General features: G+C 36.9%; 1 protein-coding gene across 1 annotated transcript; it reads right to left on the reverse strand.

The window, feature by feature from the left end:
• Positions 1-1,994: 1,994 nt before the first annotated feature.
• Positions 1,995-24,103, reverse strand: TERB2 (telomere repeat binding bouquet formation protein 2; the record flags this gene model as incomplete). Its single annotated transcript, XM_082617146.1, has 7 exons — positions 1,995-2,137; positions 8,143-8,231; positions 16,670-16,755; positions 20,521-20,582; positions 22,911-23,050; positions 23,842-23,923; positions 24,040-24,103. The coding sequence occupies 7 exons, from the start codon at positions 24,101-24,103 to the stop codon at positions 1,995-1,997; spliced, it is 666 nt and encodes a 221-aa protein (XP_082473272.1).
• Between the last annotated feature and the right edge of the window lie 811 nt (positions 24,104-24,914).

Genomic DNA, 24,914 nt, shown 5'->3' on the forward strand with positions numbered 1-24,914 from the left:
TCAAAAAGTGTCATGTACCAGTGTTCACTGCAGCACTATTTACAATAGTCAGGACATGGAAGCAACCTAAGTGTCCATCGACAGATGAATGGATAAAGAAGACAATAGATTTTTAACAAAACAGTTTATCTTTGCCTATTTTATTTGTTCACATGCTTCTAATTCCTGAAAGGCTTATATTATCAACTGATTTTATTGCTTCTGGTTCTATTTCAAGCATATATATTGCATCTGCCCTTTTCTATATACACTTAAAGATATAACCACTTTTGTTTGGGAATCACTTTTGTTGTAATTTTTTATTTACTTTGTTAATACATGCATACTACCTATGTCAGAAAAATACTTGAACACTCCCAAGAAATCCCAAGTCCATAACTTGGTGTAAATTTACTTAATCCTTTTAATCAATTCAAGATACACAGACAGGGGCTTCCCTAGTGGCACAGTGGTTGAGAGTCCGCCTGCCGATGTAGGGGTCACGGGTTCGTGCCCCGGTCCGGGAAGATCCCACATGCCACGGAGTGGCTGGGCCCGTGAGCCATGGCCGCTGAGCCTGCACGTCCGGAGCCTGTGCTCCGCAACGGGAGAGGCCACAACAGTGAGAGGCCCGTGTACCGCAAAAAAAAAAAAAAAAGATACACAGACACGCTTGGTTTTTACATAAGAAACATAATCAACTGGATGTGACTAAGATAATGTTCAGGAGAGATAATATTTAATACATTTCAGGAAAAAGATAATTGATACTTAGGTGTTCAGAAGAATTTAACCACAAATATGAAGATATATAAGGAAAAGTTACCATATGGGAAAAAAGGAACTTTCTCAGCTGATGCTGAGATTAGTGTTAAAATTTTGTATTATGAATTTGAGTCATGAGAGAAAGTCTGGGGCCCACATATACACAAATGATTCAAACACTAAAAAAAGTTCATTTTCTTTAGATAATTCTACAACTGGTATGCACTTCCTAGAAGAAAGTACAGTTTTAATAAGATCGTAGCTTCACAGGTATGTCATTTACAAGTCTCCAAAATGTAATAAACCCACCAGATTCTACATAGCATGATTATATGAATAAAGATAAGAAGCTGCCTCTTGAAATCACTAAATCTCAACACTATTTCAGCTTATTTAAAAGACAAGCCAAGCATGCTGGCTTGTTTCTGAGTCCCTTTTGCAGATCTGCTATTATATCTGACATAGACTACAACATACACCATGTGGGAGAGTGGGGAAGCACTGGCCTGGAAAATCAAGAGGGTTGTGTTCCAGTCCTGGTTTAGCTCCCAGTTAGTCACTCTAAGCAAGACACCTTCTCAAGGCCTTCATTTTCTCATTAAAAACAAACAGGCTGGACTCAGTATTCTCTAAGGTCCTTTCCAGCGCTGTGATTCTATGGCGCCTTGTGGGTTCATTTCAGAAGACATAACACTTGTTTACATTAAGTCACTTCTGATACATTTATTATCAGAAACTGTCCATACATGAAGTCTGAATTATTAAAATGTTTTACTTTTACTTTCTTACATATTTTTCAAGTCAGAAACAGTAATTCAAAACTCAACTATCGTGTTCTAATTTTTTAGTCAAAATAAGATGACCAGAATCATAAAACTTAGCATTTACAACATTAAACCTAGAAAAAATATGCATAATTAATAGAACATTAAAGCCAAAAGAATATCTGACAGAGAGAGAGAGAAATTAAGCCTTCTTATGAAGTATGTTTCATTGACAATTACTCCATAACAACTGTGCACTCAGAATTTGTGGACGTAACCTTACAAGCAGGGGAAAAGTCCAGCCCAAATGTCAAAACACAGAGCCAAATGAATCTGAATTTCCTAAAGATACATTTTGAGGAAGAAAGAATTCTTTCTTCTCCATTTCCCCATCCCTCTGTCCCAAAGAGGAGAATTTAAAATTATGTACATCTTTGGTAATATTTTACAGAAAATAAATGCTGAGATAGAAGGACAATATTTAACTTAGTATTTCCTCTTCAATTCGTTTTTTATAGCAGACATGTTAATTTCATTTTGAACATGGTATGCCAAATAACCTGAACTTCCAGGAATGAAGTCATGTAGCTCCCCAAGAAATTTCTTCATGGCATCAATTGATATATAACCTACAGAATAAAATATATATATAGGGAATTCTATCATAGTATCTGCTTTTCAATGTCTTTGATTTATTAGAGTTAAGATTCCCAAAGAATGTTTTTAGAAAAGAAGTAAAAAGAAGAAATACCAGTGAGAAGATTCTCCGTGAAACTTGATAATTCTCAGGGAATACCCTCCTCCCCCCTTCACCACTATCCCCGCAGGCTTCTACCTCCTTTTAAAACACAGATTCTTGATTTGCCACTTTGACTACATAGAGTGTGACGTACAGGTTGGGGATGGAACATAAAAGTACCTAGACCAAAATAACTGGGACATGGGTCTGGCTTAGAATGTAACCACTTAGAACTACCTAGCCAACTAGCTACTAACAGCACAGACAGCTAGCTCATCTTCCCTAGTAGAGCAAGTGACACTTTCCTGCACTACTAACACTGAGATAACAGTCTTCAGTAAAAAATTAATAGGAAAATTGCTATCACTGCTTGGTCAACAAAGATTATAGGTGTGAGTAATTCTGATGTCATTAATAATCTGAAATAGATATGAGAATCAAAAAGAAAACCTAGAATGGGGAGAGCTTAAGGACTCAATGACTTTAAGCAATATTTCCTTGATAGCAGTTGCTCATCTGAGTGATAATGTTTCATGTGTAATATGTGTTTGTGGTTTATACTAAAGTTGAAACCTGGTTTAAAAGTAGATACTGTATGGGCTTCCCTGGTGGCGCAGTGGTTGAGAGTCCGCCTGCCGATGCAGGGGACACGGGTTCGTGCCCTGGTCCAGGAAGATCCCACATGCTGCAGAGCAGCTGGGCCCGTGAGCCATGGCTGCTGAGCCTGTGCGTCCGGAGCCTGCGCGTCCGGAGCCTGTGCTCCGCAACGGGAGAGGCCACAACAGTGAGAGGTCCGCGTACCGCAAAAAAAAAAAAAAAAAAAAAAAAGTAGATACTGTATGAAAAAAATTCTGGTACAGCTCAGGGATGATTGAATTTAGACCACCACCATTATCACCAGGTTATCTATACAGTTTGATTGTTTATAATAATAGATAAGAAATTCACAGTTAATAAATTAGCTATGAAGCCAATCATATAAAATAGACTCGTATCTTTAAAGATATTTTAATCATAGCCACTTACTTCAGAAAATCTTTTAAAGCACAATTACTATACTCCATATTGTTCATGGTCTTTGCCTAACGGCTAGATTTCTGTGTAAAATAAACTAGCACATAAAAATATTAATGTTTAATTAATTGCACATATACACTGTGTGAAGTTTCTAAAGATATATGTGAGGATAGAAAATTTTTAAATAATTACCATATTAATAAAAATATTCCTGTAAGGTAAAGAAGGATAGGACATTTATGCATAAAAATGGATTATTGTAGCAGTTTTGGAGTAGTTAGGACTTTAGGCTGAAGTTCACATACACCCAATTTAAACTAGCTTAAACAAAAGGGGAGTTTACTGGAAGGACATTGCCATATCAGTCAACCTATGAGGAAGGCAAACATATTGCTGGGAGTCAGAAATAACAAACATATTGCTGGGAGTCAGAAATAACTAGCACCAGTTCTCATGGCCATGTCACTAACCTCCAGTTTTTTCCTCTGCATGTTAGTTTCATTTTCCTCTCTTGACACAAGCTGGCTTTCCGTACATGGCAGAAAACACGCCTGCTGATAGCTCTTAAGTTTTATATCTTAGAGCTATGGTCACTTAAATAAGAATGACATGACTTGCTGCATTCCATGTCTAGAAATCCAGACAAAGAACGGTGATTGGCCCAGCTCAGATCAGGTATTCACTCCCAAACCAACTGTTGCGGGTAGGAGCAAGCTCATGTTTTAGAAAATGTAACCCACATGAATTGGGAAGAAGAAAAGAGAGTTCTTAGGAAAGGCATCCTTGGTGGACACTTCCATATGAGTCTGTGGTAGCCAGCCCCCCCAGATGGCCCTGAATGATCCCTATCTCCTGGTATTCATGAATTTGTGTAGTCTCCTCCTACTTTGTACTTGGGTTGGTCTATATGACCAGCAGCACTTGGCGGAAGTAATGATATGTCACTTCTGAGAATAGGATATAAAAAAGATATGGCTTCTGTCTGTCTTGGGCACACTCTTTCTCCCACTTGCATTTTGCACTCTGAGGAAAGAAAGCTACCATGTTGTGAACAGCCCTATGGAAAAGTCCACTTGGTGAGGAGTCTAAGCCTTTTGCCGAAACCCAGCAAAAATCCAAGGCCTGCCAACAACCACATGCATGAGTTTTGAAATGGATTTTCCAGTCCCAGCTGTCCCTTGAAATAACTGCAGCCTGGCAAACAATGTGACTGCAACCTTATTAGAGATTATGAGACAGAGGTATCCAACTAAGATGCTCCAGGATTCCTGGCCATCAGAAACTATGTAATAGTAAGTGCCCATTGTTTTAAGCTGCTAAGTTTTGGAGCAATTTGTTACACAGCAACAGATAATTAATACAGTATCTACTATAAGTTCCCAAACTTTTAATTATCAGAATTTTTGTTTAAAAATGTTTGCCTGCAAGATATTTATCATTATTAGTAATTTTTTTCCTTTTATTAATCACACATGTAGCTGTTAATCAGAACTTTTTATCATGGGTAATAACCAGTGATATCAGACCTAGAGGATTTAATTCCAGTCAAAAACAAAAAACAGACCAAAAAAAATCCGTTGATATTTTATGGGACATTGGTAATGCCTGTATATATTTTTGGTTGTCACAACTTGGGGGTCACGGGGGTGGGGGCAGGTTTCTGGATGGGATACTACTGGCATCTAGTGGGCACTGGCCAGGGTTGCCCTCTCCAACAAAGAATACCTGTCCTAAAATGCCGGCAGTTCCAGGACTGAGAAACCCCGTTCTACAGTATAGCTCCAACTTGTGCTTTCTAAAACCAAACATCTAATTAGTTTTATTTTAAGAGATTTAACATTCACTGAGTTGAACTCAACCCATTTTGAGGAAGAGACAGTCAAGGTATAGTCACAAAAATTGATACCACTGCCTAAATTAGAACTCTCACTCACTACATTTTCAATTAACACAAGATGATTTTCCCAACAAGAAGTTGGTTCTTCCTGTACAAGCAGATGGGCATGATAAAAAAGGAAGGACTGTCACTTCACATCAAAATTAAAGACAAATGAATTATCTTTTTTTTTTTTTTCGGCCATACCGTGCAGGATCTTAGTTCCCCAACCAGGGATCAAACCCGTGCCCCCTGAAATGGAAGCATGCAGTCTTAAGGGGCATGGAGTCTTAACCACTGGACCACCAGAGAAGTCCCTGAATTATCTTTTAAAAAATGAAGCTTTCTTCCAAGAAAGTGTTATTTTAAAATTTAATGTAGGGCCTCCCTGGTGGCGCAGTGGTTGAGAGTCCGCCTGCCGATGCAGGGGATACGGGTTCGTGCCCCGGTCTGGGAGGATCCCATATGCCGCGGAGCGGCTGGGCCCGTGAGCCATGGCCGCTGGGCCTGCGCATCCGGAGCCTGTGCTCCGCAACGGGAGAGGCCACAACAGTGAGAGGCCCGCATACCGCAAAAAGAAAAAAAAAAAAAAAAAAAAATTTAATGTAGAAATATAAAGAAGATAATTATTCAATTGCACAAATTAAAAAATCAAAAATGTTACTTCTACTGATAAAATCAATACCAGCTTACCACAGGTTAAAATTTATACTTTAAAGATTCTGACTAATGATTATTTTTACAGTTCTTTTTTTTTTTTTTTTTGCGGTACGCGGGCCTCTCACTGTTGTGGCCTCTCCTGTTGTGGAGCACAGGCCCCGGACGCGCAGGCTTAGAGGCCATGGCTCACGGGCCCAGCCACTCCACGGCATGTGGGATCTTCCCGGACCAGGGCACGAACCCATGTCCCCTGCATCGGCAGGTGGACTCTCAACCACTGCGCCACCAGGGAAGCCCTACAGTTCTTTTTTAGTTTGTTTTTATATAACACTGTCATGTCTTTTTGAACAGTCAGATGGCAATGAAACATAGAGCAACATTGTTACTTGTCCAAATCTAAGCATTTGTCTTTATTGTGTGGCTGATTTTAATATTTATCATTGATCTTTATAATATGTTATCAAACACTTGGTAAGTCCAAATGAACAAAAGATATTTAGTACCTGGTGATGGAGTTGCCTGAAGCAAAATCAATACCAGTACTATACCACAACCATGGTTTAAGGTACCTACACTTTATCTGAATATGTAGGTGTAAGGATAAATCTAGGCAGCAATCAGCTACTCCTAGTCTTAGTACTTAAGTACAGTTGACTCACCAGTAAGGTTGGGGTTAAGGGTGCCAACCCTCCCTGTAGTCGAAAATCCACTATATAGCTAGCCCTGGGGATTCAACGTTCCTCTTATCTGTGGTTCTACATCCACAAACTCAACCAACTGAGGATTATGTAGAACTGTAGCATTTATTATTGAAAAAAATCCTCTTATAAGCGGACCCTCATAGTTCAAACCCATATTGTCCAAAGGTTAACTGTACTTCTACTTAGTTCATTGTCCTTTGGAGTCAACAATTGCTCCTAAGAGTTCCAAAACTGACTTTTCTACTATCGCAGTTGGATAGAAGTTTTCTTTGATGTCTCCAACACTCAGCCCAAAACTACACATTAAACATTCTTTTTGAAGTGCTTTTCTGAAAGCTATTTTATATCACTCAAATGAACAGAAGAAAAAAATAATAAAACAAATGGCTAGACAAATTCGTTAGAAGGAACAGTAATATGAGAGAAGACATTTAGGAATTTGTGAACTAGTTACAAGAGGTAGTTTTGACACTGCTAAATAAAGAGAAAATGATAAATGTACAAATGATTTTATAATGAAATGTCAAAAAGCCTACACTTTTTAACTGCAGTGTTTTAAAAACAATTTTTTAAAACCTCTATTTTTAAAATTATCGATGATCCTGATGAATACTACCCAGATCAAATTATCCAAATATTATTTCCTTATCTCACCTCACATAGCACTATCCAAATCCCAATGGTCACTTTTCAACTAGTTCCCTTGTTTGCACCCTCTCAATGTCAGCCTCAGTTAGCTGTCTTCTCTTTATGTTGGGCACTAGGAAACCCAAATATGAAGTCCATTGACACCTGGGTGATTCATGAAAGGGCTTCTGGGCATATGTGAGCCTCTTTAAATTACATGTAAAGTTTGTGTGTTATGTTTGTGTGTGTGTATGCTTAGGGAAAGGGATCTATGTTTCATCAGATTCTCAAAGGAAACTATAATTAGAATTGTCCATACAATTAATCTTCCAAATTGGGACACTTAAGAGTAAAGCAAAAACTAACACACCATTGTAAAGCAATTATACTCCAATAAAGATGCTAAAAAAATAAAAAAGAGCAAACACTAATGCCAGGACAACACACATAAATTGGGACTGTCTTATGTAAACAGGGGTGTGTTTTTACCTTACCCATAGACCAGGATTTTTTTTCTAACATCTTTATTGGAGTATAATTGCTTTACAATGGTGTGTTAGTTTCTGCTTTATGACAAAGTGAATCAGCTATACATATACATATATCCCCATATCTCCTCCCTCTTGCGTCTCCCTCCCACCTTCCCTATCCCACCCCTCTAGGTGGCCACAAAGCACCGAGCTGACCTCCCTATGCTATGTGGCTGCTTTCCAGTAGCTATCTATTTTATATTTGGTAGTGTATATATGTCCATGCCACTCTCACTTCGTCTCATCTTACCCTTCCCCCTCCCCGTGTCCTCAAGTCTATTCTCTATGTCTAGGGGCAGGACAGACCAGCATTTTAACACAGAAAATATTGGGCCTACCTTTGGATTCGTTCTGCAGATTAATTTATTTAACATGTGAATGATGTCTTCTATTAGCATGTATAATAGAGGGGGCTCTACTTTGTACAAAACATTCCCTTGTTTCTTCCCTACTTGGGTTGACTCTAAATTTTATTTTAAATTACCTGTTACCATGTTGTTCACTGGATAATTCTGAAGAGGGAAGTACATCTGCTTTTCTACAACTGGAGTCCTTATAAAATGCTTTTCTGTGCTATAAAATATAGAAACATATAGAAAGTCATGTTTATATTTTTTTGGACTTGTTTTACAAATGAGAAATGATTCCAGGCAATATATATAGCAATCTAATTGCTCTGTGATCAGACTTCAGTCTTACTCGGTGAAAACGTTAACTACGAACTTCTTTGTGCTTCTAAGTAATACAGGGCCCATATAGATATTTTTGGTTTTCTCGGCTGCTTCATAAAACAAATATTTACCGAGTAAATACAGACGTGAGTCTTTTTCTCAATATTCTTGAAAGTATAATAATGCAATAATACTTTATAATTAGATAAAAAACAGATATACATATGTAATCTCAAATATGTTAAAAGAAAAGGCTCCATTTTAAATAATCACAGCATTTATTATTATTCAGTGTTTAAATAATTGGAACTCTATTGATTCGTACTTCCACACTTTAAAATAAATAAAAAATGATGTCTGGGAAAATCATGAGGTATACTAAGTGACTTCTGAGTTAAAAAGGAAAAAAGTTAAATTATTCTGAGCGTGGTTGTATAGTATATAATTAATTATATTCTAATTTTTAAAGAGCTAAGCAGTTTTCAACTAAAATATCCTATTTTCTAACTGCCAAATAACAATTTACTATATTTAGACTACATATAATCCATAGATAATACAATTGTATGAAAATAAAAACCTTAATAAAAAATTGGAGTAATCCTTAAATTTATTTTCCTAAAAAATCTAAAATTACACTGAGTGATAACAAAGGTTTTATTTTCAATTTGTTTAAAAGTTAGAGTTCATCTAAACTCTTCTAAAAGAAACCATAGCTCAGTTAGGATGAGATCCTACAAATAAAGCAAAACAATGTTCCCAGAAAACTCAGGGACTAAACAAGGATACCCATTATCATTGTTATTATTTATCATGGCTCTAAAATTTCTGGCCAAGCAAAAAGAGATGAGGGAGGGGAGAGAAAGAAATGGAAGAGATATCTAGTGAAATGGAAGAGTTATATAGTGAAACGGAAGAAGAAATAGTTTCATTATTAACAAATGATATAAATGTATACCCTGGGGCTTCCCTGGTGGCGCAGTGGTTGAGAGTCCGCCTGCCGATGCAGGGGACACGGGTTCATGCCCCGGTCCGGGAGGATCCCACATGCCGCGGAGCGGCTGGGCCCGCGAGCCATGGCCGCGGAGCCTGTGTGTCCGGAGCCTGTGCTCCGCAACGGGAGAGGCCACAGCAGTGAGAGGCCCGCGTACAGCAAAAAAAAAAAAAAAAAAAAAAAAAAAAAAAAAATGTATACCCTGAAAAGCCAAGAGAATCAACTGAAATATTTTTAGAATCTTAAAGATTCCAAGTGGGTAAATATAAGACAAATGCCCCCAAATAAATGACTTTTCTATGTCAGCAATAACTAATGAAGGAAAAAATGATCCAATCCACAATAGTAATAAAATTCATAAAAATCTAGGAATAACATAATAAGCAGTTTCTGATTCTATCTGTAGAAAAATCAGGAAACTTTACTAACATATAGAAAAGAAAAATAAAGAAAAACAAAAAACCACTGTCTTGGATAGGAATACTGAAAATTATAAAGACATCAATTCTTCTCAACCTTTAATACAATTCTCAATAAAACCCCAAAGGGATTTTAGTGTTTAAAAAAAAATAATTCTAAAATTCACATGAACAATCACATGTTAGAAGATCTAATAGGAGGCAAGAACAAATTTACAATAGAATGAAAACAATACCTAGGAATAATCTTAAAAGAAGTATAAGATTTATATGAAGGAAATATGAAAGTGTTTTTTAAGGGCCACAAAAGAAAACTTGAACAAGTAAGGAAAAAAATACCATTTTCTCAGATAGGAACATTCAGCATCAAAGTCTCCCTAAATTAAGCTATATTTTTTTGTAATGTCACTAAAAATAACAACAGAAGTTTTTGTTTTAATATGAACAAGCTGGTTCCAAAACTCAGATGGAAAAGTAAACCAGGAAGAATAGTTAACTAAGAAAATTTGGAAAAGAATAAGGAGGAGGAACTAGCTCTAGATATTAAATCATATTATAAACAACTGAAACAGAGTGGCACTGTTATGGAATAGAATGGAATAGAATATAAAGTCCAAAAATAGACCCAGATACTTATGTGGATTTAACCTAGGATAAAGGTGGCATTTCAGTACAGTGGGGGAAAAGATGAATTATTCAATCAATAGCCAAGAGTAGGTAACTATCTGAAAAAAAAAAGAAGGTGGATCACCACCTCATGTCTTACACCAAGATATATTCCAAACGTATCAAAGATTTGAATTTAAAAATAAAGAAATCACTAAGAAGAAACCATAGCAAAATAATAGTAATCTTAGAGAAGACTTTCCTAATTATGACATAAAACTCAAAAAGCCATTAAAGAAAATATTAATAAGAATGAATACATATAGTAAAAAATTTCTGCATGTAAAACCCAACATTTTTAAAGTCAAAAGACAAACATAAGCTAATAACTGTAATTTATTTCACAAAAAATTCATTCTCCTAAATGTAAAGGGTTCTTGCAAAAAAATAAAAGTCAATAGAAAAACGTGCAAAGGATATGAACAAACAGTTCACAGAATAGGAACTATAAATGGTTCTTAAACATATGAAAAGACATTTAACCTCACTCATAATAATGGCAATTCAGACAAAAAACTAGAGTGAGATACCACTTTATATCTATCAGATTAGGAAAGACCAAAACATATGTTAGCACACTGTGTTGGAGGAAGTATAGAAGAAAGAATGGTGACTAACCATCCCAGTTTACCTGAGATTGAGGGGTTTCTCAGGACATGGGCTTTGCAGTGCTAAAACCAGGACAGTCCCAAGCAAACCTGGATGGCTGGTTACCCTAGCCTGGAACAGGTACTTAAATACACAAACAATAGGAATGTAAACTGGTTTAACCTCTATGGAGGGCAATTTCACAATGATTGTATCAAGGATACAAAATGTATATGCCTTTTGACCTAGCAATTCCCCTTCTAAGAATTACCCTAAAGACACTCGCACACATGCGAAATGACATTATATGATCAATCACTGAAGCACTGTTTTTTGTTTTTGTTTGTTTGTTTTTTATTAGTTTCTGCTTTATAACAAAGTGAATCAGTCATACATATACATCTGTTCCCACATCCCTTCCCTCATACATCTCCCTCCCTCCCACCTTCCCCATCCCACCCCTCCAGGCGGTCACAAAGCACCGAGCTGATCTCCCTGTGAAGCACTGTTTTTAACAGCAACTTAGAAATTACCTGAAAGTCCAGTAAAATAGGAGACTAGTTAAATAAATTATGGTAAATCCATACAATAAAATTCTACACAGCACAAAAATGAAAAAGCTCTTTATGTAGTAATATGGAATGATCTCCAAGGTAAATTATTAAGAGAAAAAAGGCAAGGTGCTGAACAATGTTTATAGAATATTACTATTTGTGAAGAAAAGAAAAAATGAAAGAATATTTGTTTGAATTAGCTAGTATATGCATATATAAGAAAATGATAACATTGGCTGGCTCTGAGAGGGAAATTGGCTATCTAGGAGTCAGTATATTTCGTAGTTTCCCCTTTTGTGTATCTTGGATTTTGAACCATATGAATATATTTCCTATTAAAACTAATTAAAATTTGAAAATAGAAAAATAATAAGTAGGCATGAAGAACTAAGGAAGAGATTTTTAAAAGGAGAGTATCACACCAGTCAGAATGGCCATCATCAAAATATCTACAAACAATAAATGCTGGAGAGAGTGTGGAGAAAAGGGGACCCTCTTGCACTGTTGGTGGGAATGTAAATTGATACAGCCACTATGGAGAACAGTATGGAGGTTCCTTAAAAAACTAAAAATAAAACTACCATACGACCCAGCAATCCCACTACTGGGCATATACCCTGAGAAAACCATAATTCAAAAAGAGTCACGTACCACAATGTTCATTGCAGCTCTATTTACAATAGCCAGGACGTGGAAGCAACCTAAGTGTCCATCAACAGATGAATGGATAAAGAAGATGCGGCACATATATACAATGGAACATTACTTAGCCATAAAAAGAAACGAAGTTGAGTTATCTGTAGTGAGGTGGATGGACCTAGAGTCTGTCATACAGAGTGAAGTCAGAAAGAGAAAAACAAATACCATGTGCTAACACATATATATGGAATCTAAAAAAAAAAATGGTTCTGAAGAACCTAGGGGCAAGACGGGAATAAAGACACAGACCTACTAGAGAATGGGCTTGAGGACATGGGGAGGGGAAAGGGTAAGCTGGGACGAAGTGAGAGAGTGGCATGGACATATATACACTACCAAATGTAAAATAGCTAGCTAGTGAGAAGCAGCCGCATAGCACAGGGAGATCAGCTCAGTGCTTTGTGACTACCTAGAGGGGTGGGATAGGGAGGGTGGGAGGGAGGGAGATGCAAGAGGGAAGAGATATGGGGATATATGTATATGTATAACTGATTCACTTTGTTATAAAGCAGAAACTAACACACCATTGTAAAGCAGTTATACTCCAATAAAGATGTTAAAAAAAATTCCCTGTGCTAAGGGAGGTCCTTGTTGATGATCTGTTTTATATAGAGTAGAGTGTGTATGTTAATCCCATGCTCCTAATTTATCCCTCCCCCCACCTTTCTCCTTTGGTAACCATAAATTTGCTTTCTATGTCTGTGGGTCTGTTTATGTTTTGCATATAAGTTCATTTGTATCATTTTTTTAGATTCCACATATAAACAGTATCATTTGAAATGAATAAATAAATAAAAATAAAAGGAGAGTAATGAGTTTGGTATTTACTTGGCTTGTCAGGTATTAAAATACATAAAGTTATATAACAAAAGAATATTGTATTGATATCAAAATAGATCCATAGATTAATGGAATAAAACAAATAGTGTAAAAACGGATCTCCAGACACATTAAACACAACATATGAGAATGGAAATCACATCAGTTAGAGATAGATTTATTCTTAAAAAACTGGTGGAAAATTCTTATTTGTAAGACAAAAATAAACTTCGATCTTCACCTATTACCATACATCAAAATAAATATCTGCAGAATTAAAAAACAATTTGATACCTGAATGGGAAAGGACTTTTCTGAACATAAAAGCGATAGAAGAAATAATAAAGGAAAAGTGATTAGTTTAACAGTGTAAAAACTCAAAGCTTGTATCTCTAAAAAATACAAGCCTGAGAACAAACTGAGGAAACAATGTGACAAACTGGCAAAAGGATAATATAGCTAAAAATGTCAGACAAGTTGATAAGAAAAGCAATAAGACTCCCAATAGAAAATGGAGAAAGGATAAAAACAAGTCACAGAAAAGAAAATGTAAAATGCTAATAAATTCAAAAAGATTCAAACCTACCAGTAATCAAAGAAAAATGCAAATTAAAACAAGATGCTGGGCTTCCCTGGTGGCGCAGTGGTTGCGAGTCCGCCTGCCGATGCAGGGGACACGGGTTTGTGCCCCGGTCCGGGAAGATCCCACATGCCACAGAGCAGCTAGGCCCATGAGCCATGGCCGCTGAGCCTGCACGTCCGGAGCCTGTGCTCCGCAATGGGAGAGGCCACAACAGTGAGAGGCCCGTGTACCTCAAAAAAAACAACAAAAAACAAAAACCAAAGATGCTATTTTTCATCTATTAAATTAGCACAAGCCTTCGTATTAATACTCAATATACTGATGAGGATGTGGTGAGACCAACACTGGTGGCAGTTTTAAATTTGTACTTTTGAGGGAAGCAACTGACAATAGGCATCATGGCCTTTAAAAACACTCATACCTCATTAATACTGTAAATTCCACATCTGAGAATTTACATTAAGAAAATTATCAAGGGAATTCCCTGGTGGTCCAGTGGTTAGGACTCTGTGCTTTCACTGCCAAGGGCCCGGGTTCTATCCCTGGTTGGGGAACTAAGATCCCACAAGCTACATGCCGCGGCCAAAAGAAAAAAAAATCTAAAAAGTAGAGAAAGATTTATTTTTAAAAAGATGTTCATGAAGGTGCCGCAAGAGTAACAAATTGTAAATTTTTTTTTAAAAATTAAAGGAAGGTGGTTAAACAGACAATAAGATTAAATGCCATATACAGCCATTACATATCATAATATCAAATAAGGTTTTTCAGAATGGGGAACTGCCCATAGAATACTAAATGGAAAATCAAGAGACAGACTATATCTGCAGTCCGACCTTAACTCTACTTAATGTGTATGTCTGTATAAAGCTAGCAAGAAATGTACTAATGTTGATGGTGGTTATCTGAGTGGTGGGTTTGCTTATAATTTAAATTTTCTTTTCTTTTTTAGTAGTTTTTCTTTTTTTAGTATTTTCCATTTTGACAAATTACATGCATTATATTTATAATAAAATAATTAAGAACAAGAAAAATAAGCAAAAATTCATGCCATTTTCAGAAGATCTGGGAACTTACTGGGAAAGGAAAACAGCATAGTGATTAAGAGTCTGGACTCTGGATCAGCTAGAGTCGGTGTCAAATTATGTTCACTACTTAAATAATATATGGTGAATTATTTAGCTCTCTGAAACTGTTTCCTCAATTGTAAAACGAGGCTAATGCTATTTAACTATCTTATAAGGTTGTGAGAATCAAATGAAACACTGTGAACTGCTTAGCTAACAAATGTCTTGTATTTGGCAAGTGTTCAAAAACTAGCTCACCACCTAGTGTTCACTATTACTAGTAGCATGCCAAAAAAATAAACTTCGAGTAGGGACAAAGTGTATTTTACCTATGTTTGCACTGCACCCTCTGGTGGTTCCACAAAGAAAAAGGCTCTAAGTAGACACCTACTTTGTCTATTTTTGTTGTTGTTATTGGAAAATACTGGACATATTTTCCCCAGATTTGTAAGCCCTCTTTGTATATTAAGGAAAATAGCCTTTGTCAAATACTTTTTCAAGTGTGTATTTTTCTTTTGTCTTGGTTTATGGTATTTTTATTTCCATGTGCAATTTTAAAATATTTTTGGTAGTCATATTATCAATCTTTTCCTTATGCTTCTGCATTTTGCAGGACAACCATTTCTTTTTTCTTTTTTTAAAAATTTTTTAAAAAAATTTATTTGCTTGTGCCAGGTCTTAGTTGCAGCACTCAGGATCTTTAGTTATGGCATGTGGGATATTTTAGTTGCAGCATGCAGGCTCTTAGTTGCAGCATGCAGGATCTAGTTCCCTGACCAGGGATCAAACCTGGGCCCCATGCATTGGGAGTGGAGTCTTAACCACTGGACCTCCAGGGAAGTCCCAGGACAACCATTTCTTGAAAAAAAAATATATATATATCTGATGTCTTTCCAAGTCAAGTGAATCACTGGGAGTTACTTTTTAATTTCTATTTCCCATTCTTCTCTTACAAGGTCACTTAGGATAACCATTTTCTCCTACTTCTATTTCATTTTTCTTCCTCTCCTTACCAGTTTCTTATCTCAGAAACCATAACAAGTTCAAAGGAGTGATATACATAGAGATCCCAAAGACCTAGAATATGGATACCCAAACCCAAGTGGTGGATTATCTAGAAGTCATAGGACCATGAAGAAATAGTTTACTAAACTTAAAATAATTAAATATAAAACTTTATGTTAAATCAGATAATAACTTATTTCAAATTAAAGAAAAACAGGAGGTACAAAAGGTATAAAAAATTATGGGAGAAAAACTTAAAATTAAAAAACTATATAAATTAAACTCATTAATTCTTATATTGAAGAAAGATCATTTTTATTTCAGCAGCTAAATACCAGACTTTCATATAGTTAATGCTCCCTATGAACATCTGAAAACCACTAAACTGGAAAATACGGAATTAGGACTAGATAACGAGTAAGTCTGAAACAAGGGGGCCTCTCAGAGATTGGCCCTAACACAATGGCAAATCCATGTCTGTTTGTCTTTTAAGATATAATTTTAATTTCTTAAACCAAGTAGCCACATTACGAACAATTTGGGAAGGAAAGGGGGAAATCACCCAGAACTTCCAATCCTAATAAAATTACTGCTAATATTTCTTTCTTTCTTATTATAATACATAGCTTAAAAATAATGTAACAGTGATCAAAATATACATAAAAATTTTATTTTCTGCAAGGATAGTCTAGCATAATAGTTAAGTGCATGCATTCTGGAATTAGACTGACCCAGCTCAAATCCTGCTTCTCCCCATTTAATAAAAGTTTGTATGACTTTGGGCAAATTACTTAATCTATATATAGTTGATCTCTTTTTCTGTAAAATGGCAATGGTGATAATGATATCAATCTCATAAGACGACTGTGAAAATTAAATGAGATAAACACACAGTGTTCAAAGGTGTCTATACTTAATTGAATATTAGTGAAGTATACAAATTCAGTACCTTTTAGATAATTCTTTTTTGTGATCTGTTGCTAGTTCACTGCTTTCCCTAAGGGACTTTATTTCGTTTGCTGTTACTTCATCATGCTGTGGAGAGCAAAAGAAATCACATTTTAGGGCTCCCCTGGTGGCGCAGTGGTTGAGAGTCCGCCTGCCAATGCAGGGGACACGGGTTCGTGCCCTGGTCCGGGAAGATCCCACATGCCGCGGAGCCGCTGGGCCCGTGAGCCATGGCCACTGAGCCTGCGCGTCTGGAGCCTGTGCTCCGCAACGGGAGAGCCACAACAGCCACAGCCACAACGGGAGGCCCGCGTACCGCCAAAAAAAAAAAAAAAAAAAAGAAAGCACATTTAAAAAAATCAGCACACCAATGATGTAATCAATAATGTTTTTTTAAAAAGTAAAGAAAAAAAATTGGCAATATATATCAAGAGTCACAAAAATATTTATACACTCAGGTCCATCCCATCTAGTTTGGTGGGAAAAATTCACAAAATTTTGTACACACACACATACACACACAGAATTATATTATATATTTTTAGAGATACGTAAAGAAAGAAGACCAGGATTTTTAAAATATCAGCTGTGCTTGTATTAGATAGTAAAACTGACTGATTTTATTCTTTTTAATTTTTTGAAATTTTCCCTAATGTGGTCATATTATTTTTTAGTTTAAAAAATAAGGAAGCCAAAAAAAGTATTATTAATTTAAACTTTCTTAAAATCCTTGACTTGAAAACTCCTAGGCTTCCTGTGAGCTACAAATCAAAAATATGAAGTAAGCTGAACAAATTAAGTTTCCCCTTCAAAATTAAAGTGGAGTATTTAGCTATGAAGTTACAAAAGAACTAAATGTATATTAAGCTTTTCCAAAAGATTATGTGAAAGTGACTGACCTCAGATACTGGTACCTATCACATAATATATTTGCTTAATATGCCATTAGGAAATTCTATATTTGGGTCACAAATCCACTCCAAACAACAATAATGTTCCCCAAATTACCTTCCAGGTTTACCCTTTTTAAAAAATATGTATTTCTTTATTTGGCCGCATCAGGTCTTGGTTGCAGCGTGAAGGCTTGTCTGTGGCTTCTCTCTAGCTGTGGCACGTGGGCTCTAGAGCTAAGTTGCCCATGGCGTGTGGGATCATAGTTACCTGACCAGGGATTGAACCCACATACCCTGTATTGGAAGGCGGATTCTTAACCACTGGACCACAAGGGAAGTCCCCAGATTTACCCTTATTATTGCCATTTGATGAAGTACCTTCTACTTACATATTCCATGGTTACATTATTATAATTGGATAATATTCAACACCAATCAATATTTGAAAGAACAAAATCCTTTATTGTATAATCATACAATTTCTAGAGTCAACAGTCAGTACAGGCATTTGCTATTAATTTTTTAGTAGAAAAAAACATTGGATTGGGTTGGAGCTGAGAAAATCTGGTTCCACTTTGCTAATATCTGGTTATGTGAACTAAGTCAGGTCTTTACCTTCTTACCTCAGTTTTCTCATTTCTAAAACAGAATGATTAAATTAACGATCTTTAAGGGCCTTTCGTTACACTCAATAATTATTATCAAATAATAACCATTCTACCACCACTCATGTCCCTGGAAACACTCTGACAAGTCAAGGATTAGATATTTGATCCTTAGTACAACATAGCCAAAGATACTAAAAGAGCTATTATTTTCAGATTATGACACTTTGGGAAGAAATAACAAGTTAATGAAAGGAATACAAAATGCATAAATTAATTGCTGGGCTTTAGACATAGAGATTTTCTCTCTTTTTATTTTGAAAAAGTTCAAGCTTACTGAAAAGTTAAAGAATAATACAATAAGTACTATATACCTTTTGCCCAGATTCACAAAGTGTTAACATTTTTGCCACCCTGCATGCCCTCTCTCTCTCATTTTTTATTTTTGCTGGACCATTTGAAAATATTTGCAGATATTATGACATTTCACTCCTTAATCTTTAGCATGCATTTTCTAAAAAAAACCAACATTCTTTTATCATTTTAATACCACTATCATAATTAAGAAAATTAACATTAACTCAATATCACCTAATATATACATTGCATATTTAAATTTTTCCAACTGTTCTCAAAATTTCTTTTTTACCTTTTTTTAAATTAAAAAATCCAGAATCCATTCAAGGTTCATACATCACATTTGGTTGTTATGTCTTAATCTAGAACAGTCTTCCCTGTTTTTTTTGTTTTTTATGACATTGTTTTAAAGAGTCTAAGCCAGTTAGTTGCTTTGTGACATGTTCCATAATCTGGAATTATCTGAGTATTTACTCATGATTAGATTCAGAATTTTGAACAAGAACACTACAAGATAATATTGTGTACTTTTCTTTTTTTGGCACCATGAGGTGGGCGAGATCTTATTTCCCTGACCAGGATTCGAACCAGGGCCATGGCAGTGAAAGTGCCGAGTCTTAACCACTGGATCCCCAGGGAATTCCCTATATTGTGTACTTTTTATTACATCATATCGAGCTGAAAATAACAAGAGGTTGTTCCAATATTCAATATTGGTGATGCTAAATTTTACCAGTTGGTTATGGTGGCATCTGCCAGGTCCCTCCATTGTAAAGGTACAAGCATTGCTTGCTTTTGTAATTAATAAGTAATCATCAATGAAGTGATCATTTTAGATCATGATTTTAACACCCATTAATGACACTTGCCTAAATCAATTATTTTACTGGGGGTGGTACAGTGCGAATTTTCTATTCTATCATCCTTTCTTCATTTATTACCTTTTATTCTGAAAGGAAATTTTCCCTATCCCACCCTTTCTTTCCTTCCTTCCTTCCTTCCTTCCTTCCTTCCTTCCTTCCTTCTTCCCTTTCCACCTTTCTTCCTCCTTTCCTTCCTCTGTTCTTCCTTTTTTCTTTCTTTATGCTTTTGGAGTATCACTATGGAATCACAGATTTTTTTAAAAATTTAATGTATGGGCTTCCCTGGTGGTGCAGTGGTTAAGAATCCACCTGCCAATGCAGGGGACATGGGTTCGAGCCCTGGTCTGGGAATATCCCACATGCCGTGGAGCAACTAAGCCTATGTGCCGCAACTACTGAGCCTGCGCTCTAGAGCCCGGGAGCCACGACTACTGAGCCTGTGTGCCACAACTATTGAAGCCCACGCGCCTAGAGCCCGTGCTCTGCAACAAGAGAAGCCACCGCAATGAGAAGCCCACCTACCACAATGAAGAGTAGTCCCTGCTCGCTGCAATTATAGAAAGCCCATGAGCATCAACAAAGACCCAATGCAGCCAAAAATAAATAAATTTATATTTAAAAAAATTTAATGTATTATAATCCATTATTCTTTTTGATGTTCAAATTATCCCAAATTTGGCTTTGCATAAAGATTCTGAAGTAAGTCACAAGCATAGGCAAATTTGAGGCAGGATGGCAAAAGCTAAAAAACTTTCAGTATTGCACACATTTATTAAGGGGTATTATTCATAACATTTAACAAACGGTACAACACAGGAATTAATCAAATAGCATCTACACTGGTAAATACTGTGTACCTATTACTCCCTTAATATTACTGAGATTTTCAAGTTTTTTCAAATTTTTAAGTTTTTTATGTGAATAATTTTATTCATACAAAAAATCTCAATTTTACTAAGGTACTAGTGTAAAAATAATGTCAAACTAGATATGTTTAATAAAAGCATGTCCTTTAAGTTCCTTACTCTGGGTCATTGGTGCTAACATGTCACAAATAAGCATTTTTAAGATTACATTGCTTTCAATTTTTTTTGAAACTGTAGATTCTAATCGAGCACCTTAATTTACTCTTACCTTTTCTATCAGAAAGTGTTGGTCTTGTTCCCAAATAAAACTACCAATTTTTCTTCTTATTTCTGTAGTAAGAAAAACAAATCCAATACTGTTTTTTAAAAAGTAACTTTGTAGAACTTTCTGAATTTTGTTTAGGTTTCAAATTTCTAAGTCAGTATTATTCCACTTGCATCAAAAGTACCTAAGATACTTGTTTAAAATGCAGATTCTTATTGAACCAGATCATTGAGGAGAAGCTGGGGAATTGCATTTCTAACAAACACTCCAGATGACTCCAGTGCATTATGAGAATCATTGTTGTAAACTTTTTTGGCTGTAATACATATCTTCATCCAATGTCAGTGTCTTTAGGCCAAGCATTAATAAAGAAGACAACTGTCGAGTCAAAATAAAAGGCACAGGGCTTCCCTGGTGGCGCAGTGGTTGAGAGTCCGCCTGCCGATGCAGGAGGCACGGGTTCATGCCCCGGTCTGGGAAGATCCCACATGCCGCAGAGCGGCTGGGCCCATGCCATGGCTGCTGAGCCTGCACGTCCGGAGCCTGTGCTCCGCAACGGGAGAGGCCACAACAGTGAGAGGCCCACGTACCGCAAATAAATAAATAAATAAATAAATAAAAGGCATAAAATTCCTGAATCTATAGAGTGTTTCAAGAATTCAAGAGTTTACTTTGTTAAAAAAAAAAGGTTGGATGAGCAACATGTCTAGTGGGCGTGGTAGTACAGGAATTCTATAATGCTCAGCATGTCAAAGGACTATGAAATTATCTTAAATCAATGATCTCAAAACAGATGTATATGTATAATTGATTCACTTTGTTATAAAGCAGAAACTAATACACCATTTTGAAGCAATTATACTCCAATAAAGTTGTAAAAAAAAAAAAGTTTCCACAGTAGCCCACTCAAGGACAAAAAGTTAACATTCCTCTAGACCTAAGCTGTCCAATATAGCAGCCACTAGACTAGATACATATTGAAATGTGTGGCTAGTCCAAAATGAGATGTGCTGTAAGTTTAAAATAAACACTGGATTTCAAATCCAGTATCAAAAAAGAATGTAAAATTTATCAATAATTTTTATACTGATTATATATTGAAATGATAATATTTTAGATACATTAGGTTAAATAAAACATTTCTTAAAATTAACTTCATCTCTTTTTATTACTTTTAATGTGGGTAGTAGAAAATTTTAAATTAGTATGTGGCTTACATTTGTTTGCCTCTCACACTTCTACTAGACAATCCTGGTCTAGGTGAATAATAATGCATACTTTTCATTTTTAAAAAGGATCATGTTTTCATTTAAAACAGATTTAATTGAATGCATTTTAATGTAAGATGCTAAACACAAAGACTTAATAGGAGTGATAATTTAAAATTAGATCAGATCGTCATTCCACAATATAAGTTCCCTGAAGGTGGGTATTCTCTGATATGCAGTTTTTGAGTAAATCAATTCTCCTATCTAGTCATTAATTTATTTGCATAACCACTTAGAACAATTTATTTTTATAAATTATAACTAGGTCTCACCAGGACATCAACTATAGAAGGAACCCAATATTTAGGGTTTCCAAAGCTCTTCTATAGAAACATTTTTCAAGTTTTTTTTTTTTTTTAAATACTCTGCTCACTAGGAATTTTTACTACTTTCAGTCTGTCTTTCTAGGGATGGACACAAACACATCGAAAAACACATCAAGAATTGGATAATAAGACCTACAAAAATGGGATATTTAAAATTAGTCCATAAAAGATAGGTAGGATTTGGACAGAACAGGATAAGAAAGGGTGTTCCAAGCAGGGAAAACTGAAAGAACCAATCTCAGAAGCAATTTATTCACTTGCCCTTTACTTGATAGGGTTGCTGAAATAATTAATGTGAAAGTACTTTCAATAATATAAAGAACAATATAAATATATGGGTTTATTATCACACTGAATCTTGAAGTATCAGGAAAAAAATCCAGAAAAATAATGGTGAGATTCAAAACTAGCAACGAACATTTATTATATACTCACAGGTCAGACGACTTAATATATTATCTCATTTTATCCTCAAAACAACTCGGGAGGTGACAAAATTAGTAAGTGTTGGATCCTAGCCAGTGAACACTGTGAGGACAAGATCTGTATCTTACTCACCAGTGAATCCCCAGCACCCTGGTTGAAACATGGCACACAGTAAGAGCTCAGTGAACGTGTGAATGAATGATAAACAAAGCAAGGATGCACACCCAAGGCAATCTGATCCAAAGTACATGCTTTTCTATTTATACTAAATGATACAAAACACAAAAATCTCTGAGAACAAAGAACAGTAAAGTTGGGTGACATAGCTGGATTTGGCAGTCTAACAGAGATTAGATGAAAGACCTTTGCTAACCTTTTTGCAGGCATTCAGGAGGAAGAATGAAATGACCTAAAGCCACCGAGTTTTTTATTTCAGCATTAGCTACTGCAGAGAGATAGCAGGCGTGAAAAACTGTAGCATTGTCTTCTATGTAATCAAGACTCTGATATATTCTAGGAGAAAGAAAGGAAATATTTGAAATTATGAAATGAACAAGAATGTATTCAACATTTTAAAACAGAATAAATGAACGGAAAGAGAATTATCGGTAGGTAACCAGGAGACTGGGGGCGGGGGAGTGAAGGGGTGAGAAGGGGATCAGCCAGGACGGTGATCAGACGTCTGTTTTGTAAACATAATCGGACGGCAATGTGAAGGGGGATCACAGGTGGACAGATTGGAGGCAGAGCAACCTCTCAGATAGACTACTGTGATTTGGGGGTAAGAGGTAATGTACGGTGTATACTAAGATCGTGGCAGGAAGAACAAAGAACATTTACAGGGGCACAATCCATGGTGTTTGGTCATGGATTAATTGGATTAATTAATGGATTAATGGGGATAGGGGTTATTATTCAAAAGAAACTACCAAGGTTTTAAGTTTAAGAACACAGCAGCTGGTACAGGTATGAGAGGCAATCAGGAGATTTGGTTTAAACATGTTGAATATGAGGGTCCTTCAAGGCGCCACGGGGATGTGGGAGAGTCAAATGGAAACACACCACTGGAACTCGGGAAAAGATCTGAGGACCAGGTAAGAGGCCATGCCATTGCGGCAGAAAAGAGAGGAGAAAGGTTAGCTATTTCCGCCCCTACTTCCTCCCCGCACATCTAGGACTGGACTGAAAACTTGCTCGTTTCCAGTATCTTCCGATTATCAATATTTATTAGTGGACTGTAACTTCTATTTCCAACTCCTGGCTCCTCATGACCCAAAAGGTACTGCCAGGTGGGCTTCAGGTACCTCAGCGTGTCTGGGTGTGAGGCATCGCAGCTGAACAAGAAGTCGGCGGCCCTCGGGTCACTGATGGTCCCCCCTTCGGCCACTGTGGAGGCAAGAGCACAGGGTAAGCCCATCAAGTGTCCTGCCGCCAAGGTACCAGAGGGAGGAGGGGGTGCTCCCCTCCCCACCTCACCCACCCGCTTCTGCCCAGCTTCCTACCCCAGAACTGCCTCAGGTCGCCGCTGACGCTGCGGCAGAACCAACCCCGCTGCCCTTGAAACATGGCGCCGCCTCACACGCCTCACAAGCGAGGACGTGGGGGGAGGGGGCCAGGAGCCGAGATCACTGATTGGTCGGATGTCCGAAGCCAGCTCCATGATTGGTTCTCATGGAGTAATGGGCGGGGAAAGCCTGAGGCGCAAGGAAGAAGGTTCCCGTCGCTGCCAGCCTGTGTGGACCAGCTCGTGGTATTGTGGGGTGGCCCATCAGCTTCCCCTGACTCGGTGGAGGACGCAGGTCAGTCGTGCTTGTGAGATTTAACAAAGTTGTGCTATTATTATTATTATTATTTTATTTTATTTATTTATTTTTTTTGCCGTACGGGGGCCTCTCACTGTTGTGGCCTCTCCCGTTGCGGAGCACAGGCTCCGGACGCGCAGGCTCAGCGGCCATGGCTCACGGGCCCAGCCGCTCCGTGGCATGTGGGATCTTCCCAGACCGGGGCACGAAGCCGTGTCCCCTGCACCGGCAGGCGGACTCTCAACCACTGCGCCACCAGGGAAGCCCTGCTGTGTTATTATTTTGAAGCAAAACTCATTTTATCACTTCATCTATAAATGTTTCAGCTGGAATCTCTAAAAGATGAAGGCTTCTTAAAAAACAATATCATCATTGGACTTCCCTGGCGGTCCAGTGGTTAACACTCCGCACTTCAACTGCAGGGGACAGGGCTTCTATCCCTGTTCAGGGAACTAAGATCCCACATGGTGCATCCCACATGCCGCATGGTGCAGGCAAAAATAATAATAATAATAAAAAATAACAATTCTTCAATATAGTCATATATCACCAGTGTTCAAATTATGTTTTCTTTA

The sequence above is a fragment of the Mesoplodon mirus genome, assembly GCF_964341445.2.
Source record: "Mesoplodon mirus genome assembly, chromosome: 4".
Classification (NCBI taxonomy): Eukaryota; Metazoa; Chordata; class Mammalia; order Artiodactyla; family Ziphiidae; genus Mesoplodon; species Mesoplodon mirus.